The 17,103-nt window shown below is 29.1% G+C and overlaps 3 protein-coding genes across 3 annotated transcripts; 2 read left to right on the top strand and 1 right to left on the bottom strand.

Moving 5' to 3' along the window:
• The first annotated feature begins 3,719 nt into the window (after nucleotides 1-3,719).
• Nucleotides 3,720-5,462, top strand: LOC115705319 (probable 2-oxoglutarate-dependent dioxygenase AOP1). Its single transcript, XM_030632629.2, has 3 exons — nucleotides 3,720-4,513; nucleotides 4,588-4,912; nucleotides 4,988-5,462. The coding sequence occupies exons 1-3, from the start codon at nucleotides 4,140-4,142 to the stop codon at nucleotides 5,234-5,236; spliced, it is 948 nt and encodes a 315-aa protein (XP_030488489.2). The 5' UTR covers nucleotides 3,720-4,139; the 3' UTR covers nucleotides 5,237-5,462.
• A 5,036-nt stretch (nucleotides 5,463-10,498) lies between these two features.
• On the top strand, nucleotides 10,499-12,056 carry LOC115705314 (probable 2-oxoglutarate-dependent dioxygenase AOP1). Its single transcript, XM_030632624.2, has 3 exons — nucleotides 10,499-11,015; nucleotides 11,093-11,417; nucleotides 11,559-12,056. The coding sequence occupies exons 1-3, from the start codon at nucleotides 10,633-10,635 to the stop codon at nucleotides 11,808-11,810; spliced, it is 960 nt and encodes a 319-aa protein (XP_030488484.2). The 5' UTR covers nucleotides 10,499-10,632; the 3' UTR covers nucleotides 11,811-12,056.
• A 1,987-nt stretch (nucleotides 12,057-14,043) lies between these two features.
• Nucleotides 14,044-15,632, bottom strand: LOC115705303 (deoxypodophyllotoxin synthase). The gene is made up of 3 exons (XM_030632607.2): nucleotides 15,170-15,632; nucleotides 14,733-15,066; nucleotides 14,044-14,658 (listed from the first exon to the last, which is right to left on the bottom strand). Exons 1-3 carry the CDS (start codon nucleotides 15,586-15,588, stop codon nucleotides 14,365-14,367), a joined length of 1,047 nt encoding a protein of 348 aa, XP_030488467.2. The 5' UTR covers nucleotides 15,589-15,632; the 3' UTR covers nucleotides 14,044-14,364.
• Nucleotides 15,633-17,103: the final 1,471 nt, after the last annotated feature.

Consider the following 17,103-nt stretch of genomic DNA (forward strand, 5'->3'; position numbering starts at 1 on the left):
AACACGTCATTCACCATCGATTTCTCACTTATTATTTGCGGATGATAGTCTTCTCTTCTGTGAAGCTACACAAGATTCGGCAAGGGCGATCAAGAAAGTTCTGGATATCTACCACCAAGCATCAGGTCAACTCTTGAATACTACAAAATCTGTCATGTCATTTTCCCCTAATACCACTCAAGCATCTCAGGATTTCTTTCACAACACTTTGGGCATGCCTATTAGTGAATGTCATGAGCGTTATCTTGGATTACCAGCCTTCTCGGAGCGAGATAAAAAGGAAATGTTCAGTGATGTCAAGGAACGAATATGGCAAAAGCTTCATGCTTGGAATGAGAAATTATTTTCTGTTGGGGGAAAAGAGGTACTTTTGAAGGCAGTTGTGCAATCAATTCCTACTTATGCTATGAGTTGTTTTCGTCTGCCTTCGACTTTCTGTAGCCAATTAGAATCTATGATGGCTAACTTTTGGTGGGGATCTAATAAAGATGGTTCCAAGATACATTGGAGAAGTTGGAAATTATTGTGTAAATCAAAATTTGAAGGGGGTATGGGGTTTCGATCCTTTGTTCATTTCAACAAAGCTCTCCTTGCAAAGCAAGCTTGGCGAATCTTTAACATGCCCAATTCTTTGCTAAGCCGATTGTTAAAGCATAGATATTTTTCCAATAATAGTTTCTTGGATGCAAGGCTTGGTCACTCTCCATCTCTCACTTGGCAAGCCATTCATTGGGGGAGGGAATTGCTAATACAAGGTTTGCGTTTTAAGATTGGTAGTGGTTTCAATGTCCTTGCTGGCTCAGATAAATGGATTCCTGGACATAATGATTTCAAAGCTATTAGTTATCAAGGTCCATCTAATCTACCAGTAGCCAATTTTATAACAGAACAAAGAGAATGGAACATTGCTCTTTTGGAGCAATATTTTTTGCCTATAGATGTGGATAGAATTGTGACCATTCCACTCAGTTTTTTCCCATCAACCGATTGTCTCATTTGGCACCACACTACAACAGGCTGCTACACGGTGAATTCAGGTTTTCATTTGGCAGAAAATTTGGCAGAGGAACGAGAAACTAGTGCCTCTCACTCACATACAAATTGGTGGAAAACTTTTTGGAGTTTGAACTTACCTTCAAAAGTTAAGATTTTCGCATGGAGGGTTATGCAGAATGCTCTGCCGGTTGCTACTGGTTTATGCAGAAGAAAAGTAATTGATTCGGCTATATGTTCACTATGTAGCAATGCTTGGGAATCTATTGGACATGCCTTATTTAATTGTAACAAAGCTAAGGAGGTTTGGAAGCTTACCAAGTACACCATAGACCATACACATGCTTATAATATGTATAATGGTGATTACATAATCCATTTATCAACTCTGCATTCTAGACAGGATTTTGAATCTATTGTGTGTACCATGTGGGCAATTTGGCATGAAAGAAATCGGGTTCTGCATGGTGGTGCCTCTAAAAACAGCCAAGCTATTGTGGATTTTGCTGTTCAGTATTTGGACAAGTATATGCGATCAAAGCTTCGAAACCAGAAGCAAAATCCTGTCTGCACCAATATCAATACTTCAGCTCCTGTGCAAGCACCAGTTCAGCATCCAAAACCACCAATTCCATGGACTCCACCGACTTTTGCAGGCTTCAAATTAAATGTGGATGCGGCTGTCAACCATGACCTTAAGATCCTGGGTGTTGGTGCTGTTCTTCGAGACCATACTGGTACAGTAGTTGCGGCACTTTCTAAACCAGTTCAAGGTTGCTTTCGTTCGGATGAAATGGAGGCCAAAGCTTTGTTTCACAGTCTCAATTGGGCCTTGCAGTTGCAATTACAAATTACTCATATCGAAACTGATGCACTGCGAGTTTCCACTGCCATTAATTTTCCTTCTCAGAATCTTTCTAGTTTTAATGATTTAATAATGGATGTTTGTTATCTTTTATCCTTTTTCTCGGGAGTAACTGTTTCTCATGTTTTGAGAAATGCTAACCAAGCTGCACATGGTTTAGCTAAGTATGCTCTTGAGTTGGATGAAGATGTCTGTTGGATGGGTGAAATCCCTAATCCTATTTTCTCTGTTATTGTAAACGATCTTCAGTTTTAATAACAGTGAATTTCTTCAAAAAAAAAAAAAAAAGAAAAAGAAAACCGTCAAAATTAAAATAAAAAAAAAAAAGACGAGAAAAAATAATTTACGTGGTGGAGATGGCCTAAGCATTATAGTGTATATACTTGATTATTTATATTTGTGTGTTCTTTTTAATTAATTTAACTAAGGTTTGAGTGTTGTAAAACAAAATATGAAATCAAAACATAACACTAAAATGCAACTACGTACACACAGACTACCTTTATGATGATATGCAAAAAGGAAAGAACCTTCATCAACGTGTACGTAACAACAAATACTGTTCTGATTTTCAACTTTATTTCAAATGCTTGAAACAAAGTCATATATATAGGCTATGAAATACACCAAATGTAAAAACTATAATAGAGAACTTATAACTACCATCAGATACAAGTGGTAAATTAGTTAGTAGAGTTGGTGTTATAATTAAGTACTCTCTAATATAATAGAACTACTATATATATAGGACGGCCACTATATATGCATATATAATTCATATGATTGAGATTTTATTTGATGAGCACTACATATCGTACATACCTCAATGATAATGTATATATTTGAAGTAGTAATTAAATATGATATATTCGTACACATTACATCGATGAGTATATATGTATAAACTACTATAATTTGATTTTTTTAGATTTTTATATCTTCAAGTGGGCGCAATAATAAGATTAAGGCTAATAATAGTGTACGAAAATATAGATATTTTAATTTAAAATAATTTTTATTTTATTCATATATATACACATGAAAATGATCTAATAGCAATTATAATATATGCTATGTAGTGCCAAATGAGTTTTAAAATCTTTTTTTGTTTGTCACATGAGATAAAAACTAACAGTGTGTCAAAAAACTCAATACTCAATAACTGGATAGTACAGTAATTTAAAACAATGTAATTACTACAACTACAATTTAGACATTTATTTTTAATTTTTTCAATAAAAAATAAACTATTTTATCTAAATATTAAAAGTCGAATAGACCTATATAAACTTATATAAAAGCCCTTTTTTAGTTGTGTGCATGGTTAAATTTCTAGATATAATTTTATTAGTGTGTCTAAAAATGTTTGGGCTATCATCAAGATTAATAAGTAATTAAAAAAGAAATTGTGATTTAAAATTGATACATTATTAATATCATTCATGCATATGGCTGAGAAGTTAATACTAGATCAATTACTATTATTTTATATACTTATATTTATATATATCCAACCATTTAAGCTAGCATTAAATGATATCCCTAATATATAAATATATGTTCATAAATATGAATTATTTGATTGTTGTATATGAAAATTTGGATTACAACATTTTTTTAAAAAAATTATAATTAGTCGAAATATTCTTTTATATATAATGGTATTTATTATTTATTATATGTATAATTTAACTACGAGATTATAATATATATATGAGATTATAACGGTACGTAACATTCTTTAATACTAATAACAAACAGTCTTATTGATTAATATTAATCGTACAATCATTGATTAGAGAATGTGCACTAACATACAATATTTATATTTATGTATTAATATAGATCATCTTTTATTTATTATTTATTCAGTAATCCTCTAATAATATTGAAAGAGCCTGTTTATAAATTTCATAGTTGGTTAGAACCTAGGTTTTTTTCTTCTAAAATTATAAGTATTTTTTTAATAGTTTTCTTTTGAATACTACATTTTTTTTTCCTTGAGAGCCAACCACTTGGTTACATATAATTGATGTTTCTTAAAAAATAATGAGTAGATGGTACAATTAAATTCTTACAAAATTAAAAGGTCCGTTTCTTGTGACGTGCATATATACATGGATCATATATATTTATATTAATGACAAAAAAGAATGGCATATATGCATGTAAATGTAATGCATGTATTATATATGTTTATAAATAGTGGCTAACAGAAGTACTACGTACCCAAATCACAAACCAAAACAATTAAAAAGATTTTCTTATATTTTTATACGTAATGGCGACTGAAATTAGGCTTCCTATTATTGATTTTTCAGTTGAACAGGTGCTTAAACCGGGTACACCCGAGTGGAACACGATAAGGACCCAAGTCCGCAAAGCACTGGAAGAATTTGGTTGTTTCGAGGCAAAGTTTGATAAAATTCCAATAGCCATTCGAAAGGGCTTATTTGAGGCAGTAGAAGAACTTTTCGATCTTCCTTTACAAACCAAACAACGAAACATTTCAAAGAAACTGTTTCATGGCTATGTGGGTCAATACCCACCTCTGCCTTTGTATGAAAGCATTGGAATTGAAGATGCCAATATTCCTGAAAATGTTGAAATTTTCACTACTACTTTATGGCCCAATAATGGAAACCCAACTTTTTGGTACGTAAATTATTTTTATAAATTTTATTAATAATCATGTTGATTAATTAATGTACAATACAATGTGGATGCAGTGAAACCATTCAATCTTATTGTGACCAATTATCTGAGTTGGATGGAATAATAAGAAGGATGATTTTGGAGAGTTTGGGAGTTGAGAAATACTTGGAGGAACACATGAACTCCACCAACTACCTTCTTCGAGTGATGAAATATAATGGCCCTCAAACCAATGAGACCAAGCTGGGTTTGACCGCTCACACAGATAAAACCATTAGCAGTATTTTGTATCAAAACCAAGTTGATGGGTTAGAGGTTCAAACCAAAGATGGCCAATGGTTTGATGTCAAACCCTCGTCATCTCACTCTTTCATCGCCATGATTGGAGATTGTCTTTACGTGAGTACTTATTTTATGAGAAATGTTAATCAACAAATTTTGAGACTAATATATGTATATGTTATTTTTGTATAGGCATGGGCAAATGGAAGATTGCATTCTCCAACTCACAGAGTAGTGATGAGAGGAAATGAGGTAAGGTACTCGACGGCATTGTTTTCGATCCCAAAAGCAGGTTACATAGTGAAAGCCCCTGGAGAACTTGTTGATGAAGACAATCCTTTGTTGTTCAAGCCCTTTGACCATTTCAAATTCATTGACTTTTTTCATACCCACGCTGGTCAAACAGCCCTATCTGCTCTCCACTCCTATTGTGGCATGTGATCATCATATATATGATCATAATATATTATAATTATGATTTGTGTGCTGTTTTTTCTTAATTATCTTCTCCATCTACGTACATATATATATGTAACACCATTTGGAGATATTGTACTTTTATGTTGATTTCAATAATAAAACATATCATATATGCATGCATGCATGCATGTTTGTTAAACATTAATATGTGGCAATATTATTATAATTAAATTTCAAGGTATAAAGTAATTTATATAGGTGCCCGGGATTAATCAAATTTGTTTTTCAACTAATGGGTTTAGTGTAGATGTCATAAGTATTAGTTAACTAATTATTAATCGGGAAAATTGGACAAAACAGGGAAGAATTAAACCTTATATAAATACTACTGATCAGAGTGAAAGTGTAGATTTAAAATTGGTAAGTATTTATATGCACCACAAATCTAAGTTATATATAGCCGCAAACTATACCTGCAAACAACAATATTAAAATGGTAAAAGAAAACACAAAATGAAAAACATGGCAGAAAAAAAAGAGAGAGAGATGAGACCTTCGGTGGTGGTATTGGGCCGTCGGGGTTGAGTGTTGTCAATGCTAGAGAGAGAGTTTTTTCGCCGACAGTTGTGAGATCTTTGTTGAGGCGGCGCCCTGGTGGTGTGGTTGGGCTAAGAGACACGAAGAAAGGGAGAGGAAAAGAAGAAATAGAAGAATTTCATATTACGCGTGTGTTCAAACAGTGTGTTACTTAAATTATATAAGAAGATTACAAAAGTTGAACAACACCACGCGAAGCGCGGCTTAGTTCCCTAGTTAAGTATAAGATTTTATATAATTTAATGTAATATTTTTTAAAAATATCCTTAACCCATGTGGAATGTATTAAGCAACAGTCCAATAACAACACTCTTATATTATTAACACCCGTAGTTAAGTAGGGACTCTTCTACTCTACTTCGATATTAGAAAACGTATCATACTCAATAAAAGCAAACCAATTAATCTCGAATCTTAACAATAAATCACATTATTAACTGTTAATACTAATAACAATAATAAATCAACAATTCCAATTTTACAAAATTATCATATCCTTCAAAATTCCAAACGTTAAACATTCAATGAAGAGAGAGCCTTATCAACTTCCAACCTTTCAATAATTTTTTTTTTCGAAAGTCTCTCTATAAATATAAATCCCTTCTCCATTCCATCTCTTCACACTTCTCTCAATCCTTAAAACACTCTCTCCTCTGTTTTCTCTGTTTTCAATAACAAAGGCATTGACAATGAAGAAGTCATCATCATCATCTCAGGCACAGTATGAAGAAGAATCATCATCACTTGCACTTGTTCAAATCGACCCAAATGAGCCAATCAACGCACCAATCGTTTCTTCATACAACGACAGAATTCGTCCCTTGCTAGATGCAGTGGACAAGCTCAGAAACCTCATGGTTATGGATGAAGGGATCGAACTCCGCACCAATCATCTTGCAAAATTTTGAAAAATTTGGAAAAGTTTAACACGCTGAAAATTGTGTTCAAACAGTGTGTTACACGCGTGAGTATTTTATTTTATACGCGTGTACAATATATTGTTTAAACATTATTTTCTACATTGTAAATTATTTCGAATTTCTCAAAAAATTTGTAGGATATCTTAAATAGTTATAATGAACATGAATATTGTTTGGATGCTGAAACAAATAGAAAGTACATCAGTACATCCCTTTAAAAGGGATGTATATTGTAGAATCACCTTATAAATTATTATAAAAAAAAAATATTTTTGTTTTCCAAAATGATTTAGTGGTCAATGTTCCTGTATATGTCATTCCATATGCATGCATGCATATACAATAAGATCTTTCTCTCTACTATCTTTTTTCTCCCTAGAGACATACAATAAAAAAAATCACTACTATATATTTAAGTTCTACAAAAAACTGATTTGAAGTCATATTCATATCTTTTGTCAAAATTAAAGAAAATTTTCAATTAATACTTCTTAAATTTTAAAAGTTGGCACAATCAACCCTTATAAAAAAAATTAAGATTAAATTCTCTAATTTCCACAATTGTTTTATTTTATTTTAAAATATAATACACGGTAAAATTTTATTGGTGGCAATCTAATTATATTAATAATTAAAAATTTCATTGGTACCATAATTATATTAATAATGTAATATTTCTTTTTCTTCTTCTTTCTTTTCCTTATTTTTCCTTTTTTTGTGTCCACCATTAAACCATGCACCACCACTTTTACCATGCACCCCACTGTTACCACTACCATCCCACCATTCCCACCTCCACCACCACTATTATCCTAAATCAAACAAACACTAGAAAAAAAATAAGAAAATATTAAATTTAAAATTTTCTTTACAAAGCTAAACAAAAATCCACAATCGATTCTGCATTATTTGAAATCGCAAATACCACAAACCAAAATACGAAATCAATAAAAAAAAATCATATATATCTAAAAGCCATGTCGTCGTCAAGAAGGAGCTTCTCTTGGCTTGTCATCATTGGTGGGAAGAGAGAGAGACTGGTGGAGTGAGAGAGAAGGCACGGGATCCCAGATCCGTCATTAATTAATGGTGTGTCCATTTGTGGAGAAACGAAGAAGAAAAAACAACGAAGAAGAAGATGATGAAGAAGAAAATGAAAAAGATTAATGGTGGACACGAAGAAGAAGAAAAAGAAATATTTTAAAATTATTTTTCAGATTTTTAAAATTTTTAAATATTTAAAATTATTTTTTTAATATTTAAATTATTATTATAAGGTGGAATAATAAAATTTCGTTGCGTGTATACTTGTGTACATCGTGGTAGTTTATTTGACACTTAACAGACTAAAGTGTACGGAATAAGTACAGAACAAAACAATTGTAAAAGTTGGGGAGTTTAATCCTAACTTTTCTAATCTAGGGAGTTAAACGTACTAAACTTTAAAAGTATTTAAAGAGTTTGACTTTAAATTACTAGTACAACTACAATAAAAGAATAAATTTTATTTTTACACTTCAAAATAGTTTTTTTTTTTTTTTTTTTTTTTGCATTTTTACGGAATTCTATATAGAAACCCTCAATTGTAACTAGTGTTGCAACCTAAATTGCAACAAAAAATCGTACAAAAACCCCTATTGCAACTAGCGCTGCAACTACTTTAAAAACTCAAACCGTAAATTTTAAAAAAAAAATTAAAAAAATAATACATGGGTAATTCGATCCCCTTAATTTTTTTATATAAAATATCTACATAATTTTTATTTTTAAATATATATAATAATATTATAAAATAAATAAAAATATTTTTTTAAGTAATTAAGATATTCTAACTAAAAATTTAAAAAATTCAATTAAAACAAAAATTCTGTAATATAATTATATTTTATATAGAATAAATATGTGAGATAATGAAGATTTGATTATATGCAGAAATTAAGGGGTAGGTCTGCTCTTTTTTATTTTGTAAGAAATTTATACATAACTATTGAACCGTTCTTTTGTTTTTTTGTTTTTTTAAGCTGGAAGATTATGTAATCAAACGTGACATTTTTATTTCTCTAATCAATTATTGTACGATTTTAATATTTATTAAAATTGCTATCAATATAAGAATGTCCCAGCTGGAGCTGATCCAGTTATTAAGTAATTACAAAAATAAAATAATAATAATAATAATTAATAATAATATATAATATATAATAACAAACAAATTAAATTGTACACTTGAGCATTAAATTAAATATATACAGAAAATGATGTTTTATTTATAAAAATCATTTGTATAGTTGCAGTAATCACTAGGTACTAATTAATTAATTAAACTCGACCTTTAAAGATTATTTTTCTTTCAGAACCGGCTGTTAAGTAGATATGGATATCATAGCAATTTCAATAGAAAATTAGCACAACACTATTATATATCTAGTGAAAAAATTATGGATGAATATTAATAGTAGAGTAATTTGCAGTTAAATCTTTCAAACTTTTATTTTACTAACATCTAACGATTATTTTTAATTTTGGTGACAAAAGTGACTAATTTATACTTTTGTTGGTAAATTTAAAATGTGTCACAATTATACAGAAAGGGTCTTTAACTTATCTTCAGTGTTTAGCATGGTTATAGTTGATCTTCTGTTAAAAAAAAAAAAAGTACATACACAGTACAATTAAATTCTTATAAAAGTTAATTTAAAAAAAAAAAATTCTTATAAAAGTTCAGTTTCTTTTGATCATCATCATCATCAAATCTCTATCGAATTGATAATATATCGTACAATTTTTTTTATTGTTTTGATCATGGTGGCGCCATTAAGTTGTGTAATATAACTTGATGCAAGTTAACACTTCACGTTGAAAGCACATTTATATCTACTTCTACATATAGTTTAATATAATTTAATTATAACATAATAAATATTGGTAGACTTATATTATAGTAATTATAAATTTAATATCATTATATTTTCAACAAATATTAAAAATACATTAATTAAATATTAAATTTTAGAGAAGGGAAATTTTATTTACACCCCAAAAATTTCTAAATACACTCCATTTTAATAATTTTTATTTTATATAAAATTTATATCTTTAATTTTACTAAGTATTTTTAACTTTTTTCTTTCAATTTATATTCTTAAAAAATATACCTATCAAACAAAATTAAATTACATTTTAAAAATTAAGACAAAAAAATTAAAAATAAAAAATTATATGAAATTTTCTTAAAAAAAATAAAAAAATATATACATGAGTTAGAAAAAATTATAAAAATAAAATCAAAATAAGTATTGAAATTAACATAAAATAATGTGAGGAAAAAATTTTAAAAAAATATTAAGAGTAATTTTTAAAAATTATTTAAGTTTATATTTTTTTTAATAATGGGGTGTATTCATAATTTTATGGGGTGCAAATATAACTCCCCTTTAGAGAAATGTTAAGGGCAAATCCAAACCCTAGCTACCTTAACTATATATGTTGGTGGAACCTATTTTTTAATTTTTTAATTATTTTACTTTTAACCCCATTGATAACCACGATCACTATTAGTGGTGGTTAGTACTGAAAATTATAATACTTAATCATACCGGCCAATAACAATATAACACAAAAAAAAAGTGTTAAACACTAGGAGCTTTTTCAGCATTTCTCAAAAACTAAAACAAATATTAGGCATGAATCTTAATTACATAATATTAAAGTCAATGTTATATATAAGACAGAATTAATATGTTTACCGGTTTCAATATATATTTTATTATTGGAATGTGAATGTGTCAATGCATGTAGTAAGTTTATAAATATGTGCCAAGAGAAGTACCCAAAAAAGCTGAAACCAAAACAATTAATTAAAAAGAAATAACTAATACATTTTCTATAAGTAATTAATTAATGGGAACCGAAACCAGTCTTAGGCTTCCCATTATTAATTTTTCAGTTGAACATGTAGAATTGAAACCGGGTACACCGGAGTGGAACACAGTAAGGAGCCAAGTCCGCAAAGCAGTGGAAGAATTTGGTTGTTTCGAGGCACAGTTTGATAAAATTCCAACAAACATTCGAAAGGCCTTATTTGATGCAGTACAACAGCTTTTTGATCTTCCTTTACAAACCAAACAACGAAACGTTTCAAAGATGTCGTTTCATGGCTATGTGGGCCAACTCCCAGCTCTGCCTTTGTACGAAAGCATGGGAATTGATGATGCCAATATTCCTGAAAATGTTCAAAATTTTACTAGTGTTTTATGGCCCAATAATGGAAACCCAACTTTTTGGTACGTAAATATTTAATTAATTAAATTTTGTTAATACCATAATAATAATAACAATCATATATAATTTTGATGCGCAGTGAAACCATGCAATCTTATTGTGACCAACTATCGGAGTTGGATGGAATAATAAGAAGGATGATTTTGGAGAGTTTGGGAGTTGAGAGATACTTGGAGGAACACATGGACTCCACCAACTACCTCCTTCGATTAATGAAATATAAGGGGCCTCAAACCAAAGAGACCAAGCTGGGTTTGAAGGCTCACACAGATAAAACCATTAGCAGTATTTTGTATCAGAACCAAGTTGAGGGCTTAGAGGTCCAAACCAAACATGGCCAATGGTTTTCTGCCAAACCCTCATCTTCTCACTCTTTCATCGTCATTTTAGGAGATTGTTTTTACGTAAGTATAAACTTATTTTATATAATATATATAGATACGATCAGTTGTAACAAATTAATTTTATTATCACTAAAACTAAATAAATAATAAAATTACCGGGACTAAATATATATATGTTTATGTGGTATATATTTTGTATAGGCATGGTCAAATGGTAGATTACATTCTCCAAATCATAGAGTAATGATGACAGGAAACGAGGCAAGGTACTCCACTGGATTATTTTCGATGCCAAAAGCAGGTTACATAGTCAAAGCCCCACAGGAGCTTGTTGATGAAGACCAATATCCTTTGTTGTTCAAACCCTTTGACCATTCCCAATTCCTTGACTTTTGTTATACCCAGGCTGGTCAAACAGCCCTATCTCCTCTCCACTCCTATTGTGGCCTCTGATCATCTTGTTTTGGTATCCAAAATAACATTTTAGTCAATTTCTTTGTATTCAAAATAATATTTTAGTCAATTTTTTTTATGGTCATGTGCGTTATAATTATTTAATTAATACATCCTACAAAATTATAAAAAATTTGAATAAATGTAACATGCCAAAAATAAGATTCAAACAGTGCACGTATAATTATTTTATTTTATACGCATCTAAAATAGATTAATTGAATACTACTTTCTATATTATAAAGTATTCTGAATTTCTCAAAATATTTTTGTAAGATATGTTAAATAATTATCACGTACACGAATATGAAAAAAATTAGACTAAAAAATTCTATGTCGAAATAGGTAGAGGGTACGTACATCAGTACATTTCTCTGTATATATATATATATTACCCGGGAGATCGATACTATATATATATTACAATTACTGCAGTTAAGTACTAAATAATTAAATTTATAATTATATTCGGTGACAATAAAAAGAAAAGTGGTTTTTAAATTCGACTGAGAAAGAAAAAACAAATAAATAAAGTGAAATTAATAATGATTAAAACTTAGGATGATTAATTTCGATTGAATCCACGTATGATTTAATATAATTTAATTCTCAAATTTTAATTTTTATGTGATAACAGATTTACTAAAAAAACTTATATTCAGGTTAAAATATATAAATCTTAATGTATATATGCAAACTTTCTACTCTCGTGATAAATTTAGCAAATAAGAGGCATTAAGCATAAAAATCCTAAATGCTACACAAACCATATATAGGTATTATCGTCATATATCGAAATATGTATCTATTTTACTACATGATATAGCATAATAATTAATACTCACATCTCAAATTTTGTATTGAAAGTAAACAATTAATTAGTGATTAGACAATTAAAAAGAATTAAGTGCAAATGAAATAGATACACATAAAAATTGGAGAAGAATTAAATTACATTAAACTAAAATAAAGTGTCAAACAATCTTCATTAACAACCCTAATTGAAAGTTAGCTATTCACAGTCATTGAAAATAACTGACAACAATTTTATAAAGAACATAAGAAAATAAAGTAGAAAAAAGAACTTGTCGAAAAAATATTGATAAAAGTCTTCAAAGCCGCTTTCTGCTTTTGATTTTCGTCCCTTGAAGTCCTTTTCTCAAAATTAAGTGTAAAAAAAAATCTTTATATAGTTTTGTGCTAGGGTTAAAGCCCTAATTTTGTCAAAATAATAGGCAGGCCGCGACATGCTCATTGAGTGATGTGGCTCGTGTCTTCAATCCACGCCAAGAATAGTTTTCAAAAAAATAGGAGGCGGGCCACGACACTGCATAGGCATGTCGTGCCGTTGAAGCTTGAATTTGGGCAGTGAGAAGTTTGAGAGTCTTCTACCTCAACATATCTAAATCTAGAACTTTCATATAGAATTCTCTAAATCTAAATTTGAGTTTAAAGTTATTAAAATTCACAAATACTTGTTGAGAATCATGAGGTTCCATCTCAAAACCAATTGACAATGAGTAGAGTAGCCCATGTTCTTATATATGGCTCAATTCTCTAGTTCTATGTGGGACAATGTCCACAACATTCCCCCTCAAGATGATGGCTATTTTTTGCCCATCAATCTTAAACCGTATCAGAGTGAACATGATCACTATCTGTATAGGTGCGGATTGGATAGGATCACTTACTCGCAAGGGATATGGCTCTAATACCATGGTTGAGAATCATGAGGTTCCATCTCAAAACCAATTGACAATGAGTAGAGTAGTTCATGTTCTTATATATGGCTCAATTCTCTACTATTTATTCTATGTGGAACAATGTCCACAACAATACTTACTTGTGAAATTGAGTTTTTTTTGCTTTTTCACTAAAAATATTAAAACCCCTTAAAATGATTCTAAATATAAGATTAGTCTTTTAAAATCATAACAAGTTTAAATCACACTAATTAACGTTTTAAAATTTTAATTTTATAATATTAACACATTTTGCCATGCATATTTAATTATAAGATCACAAGAAGTGTTTGATGAGGTGACTCATTTTAACTAGGGTTTTGCTATTAGATTTAAGAAGTTGTTTCAGTTTCAGAGCTAGATTTGAGAGGGAATACTTAATAGGTTATACCTTTATAGTATTGCACTATACCAATCTCTATTACATCAATCTCTAAGATTTAATTCTATATATATATATCATTCAATGAGTCATAATGTTCTCAATTATATGCAATTTAGTATTTGGAGTGTGTGTTATTTTTTAACATGATCATGTAGTATTTATATATGTGTAGTAAGAAAAGTATAAAAAACAAATATAATCACATAAAACGTTAACACATTCAATTTAATTAAGCGAGTCTTATTTGGAGTAAGCACAACTCCATACGAAGTTACATACAAAAATGACAAAACGTAAAATATGAATGCATATATATTTTTTATTAGTGCACCACACACATATATATAAACATTGAGCATGATCAGTCATCATCATCATCATAAAATTAAGCATGATAATTAATAATGTGTGATGATGTTCATGATCTTCAAATACCACAAAAAGTCTTGATAGTACGCCTAATAAGAGGATTAAGACTCTTATTGGGTTGTTGGGGATGATCAGGCGAATCAATATGATGATAGTAACGATTGAATTCGAAATGATCAAATGGTTTATAACGTAATGGATGTTCATCGTCCACAAACTCTTTAGGAACATCAACCACTCCATTTATAAATGTAAATAGTGCAACTGAATATCTCTCCTTATTCTTCATTTCCATTAAGTCATTTAACATCACACGATGCTCGCATCCACGCACTCTGTCATTGCTCCATGCCTGACCAACATAATTTTTCAAAACACAGAATCTAAAATAATATAAATGAATTACGAGTTGTAGTAGTTACTTACCATGAGTCCTTCTCCTGCAAGGACTATAAAAGATGAAGTGGAATTAGGTTTTAGAACAGGAATCCAATGACCATGTTTTGTTTTGATTTGAAGACCGTTGATTTGATTTTGATGAAGAATGGATAAGATGGTACTGTCTCTATGATCAATCAATGCAACGTTAGAGTCACCCTTTTCTCGAACTTTGTATTTCACCATTCGTAATAGGTGAAAACTTGAATTCTTAAACGACTCGAATCGATCACCTTGATCCACACCATACTTCTCAAACACCATTCTCATCACTATTTCATATATTTCTTCTAACCGTTTTGAGAAACACATCACACTTTCACTGTTTATCGATCATATATCAAATCATAACACGTCCAAAATATATATCCAAAATTATTATAAATAATAATTAAAAAGGTTAACAAAAATATATATATATTTACCAGAAATTATGATTTCCTTGAGGCCACATAATGTTGGTGAAAGATTGAGCTCCTTGTAGAGTGGTTGGATTATCTATTGCGATGTTTTGGAAGGGTGGAACATCTTTAGCTTCATCATCATCATCATCATCATCATGATCATCATTATCTGCAACATGATTATTATTGTTTACAACAATATAGCTCTTTGGGCCAGGCCTATCACTCACTCTCTGTTTTTTTGCTTTTTCGGGAAGATTTAATACTTGTTTGGCTGCATCAAATATAGAATTGTGAAGCTCAATTGGAAACTTTTCGTACATAATTTCCACACATCCATACTCTTCCAATCCATACACAACTTCTTTCGAAGCCCAAATCCATGATTCCGATCCAGGTTTCAACTTTTCCACACTGAAATCTATAACAGGAATTATCATATTGTTAATAAAATATTATGTTTCTCTTTTAGTGTGTAGCTTGCTATTGTAAGATTTAGCTTATATTATTTATATAGCTTGCTATTGTAGAGGTAATAATTAATTATATAAAGATAAACCATATTGTTTGCTAATTATTAATTATTGAAGGAAATTATTGTAATTAATAATTTGTTTATTTTTGATAGATAACGTCCGTGTGTGAGGCATGGCTAATTAAATATTATATGCATGCATGATTAATGGAAATATTATATTTCTATTAAGACAAAAATCATATGAATATATTTATATTTTATTTTTGTTAAAAAAAAAATAAGAGTATAATGCTGAAAATTATGCAGAATATATGGAAAAATGATAGAGTGATGACATGTCTTATATATGTATTGTAGTAATTAATTATATATTGATTATATATATTTAGATATAAGTACTCCAAAATGAATAAATAAATGATAGATACTACTTAATGCCATTATTGATTATTTTTATTTTGTTTTTGTATATGAGGAGATGATAATATGACGAGATATATATATATATCTTTATATATTAAAAGTGCCTATCTAACGGCATTTCTTGGTTTAACATTCTTGGTTTAACAGAATATACTTATTCTGTTAAATTTAACGATTAGGTTTGATCTCCCGTTAAAAAATAAACCCAATAATTAAACCCAAAAAATTAAACAATCTTTTAAATAAACCATTTTTTAAATATTAATAATCTCTTTTTAAATTAAAAAAATCATCTTAGCCACATATCTCTCTAACAAACCTATCAATATTAATAATTTTTTTATTTATTTTTTAAAAAAGAAAAATATAAATAAAATATCTAGAAAAGATAATATAAAAGAAGATTGATTGTGATGGCTTAGAGATTTTTGGGCTTGGGCTTAAAAAAATAATAATAAAAAAAAAAGATGAAATGGACTGTAATTAGTATTTACCTTATATATTTGTGCTTATTTTTAGTTTTATTTTTAATTTTACCACCAAGAGGAAAAGGTTGAAAAATATTAGAATATGAAAATATTATTGGTGCTTATTAGTAATTTGCAAAGAATGTGAAAGTCTATAAATATATAGTTGTGTATCTATTATTAGATATGAAATGAGATAATAAAACTTTTTTCAATTAGAAGATATATGTACATTTTACTATTAATAACATACATTATTATAACATAACTATGTTTTACTTACTAAATATACTGATACATATTTTATTTTTATAAAACAAATCGTTCAAATAATTATACTATTTTAATTATTAATTAAAATAAAAAACTAAAATATTAAATAAAACTAACACTACGTGGCTTGGCACGTAACAATCACCTAGTATACATATATATATATATCAATGAAGATTTGATTAACCAATTAGCACAGTCAGCAGAAAGGGACATATATTATTATTTTCTTACAAAATTTGATTTATATATGTTTGTAATTTAAAAGTTAACAATTATTTGAGAATAAACTAAAGATTTTCTATTTGTTGTTT

The sequence above is a fragment of the Cannabis sativa genome, chromosome 1 (assembly GCF_029168945.1).
Source record: "Cannabis sativa cultivar Pink pepper isolate KNU-18-1 chromosome 1, ASM2916894v1, whole genome shotgun sequence".
Classification (NCBI taxonomy): Eukaryota; Viridiplantae; Streptophyta; class Magnoliopsida; order Rosales; family Cannabaceae; genus Cannabis; species Cannabis sativa.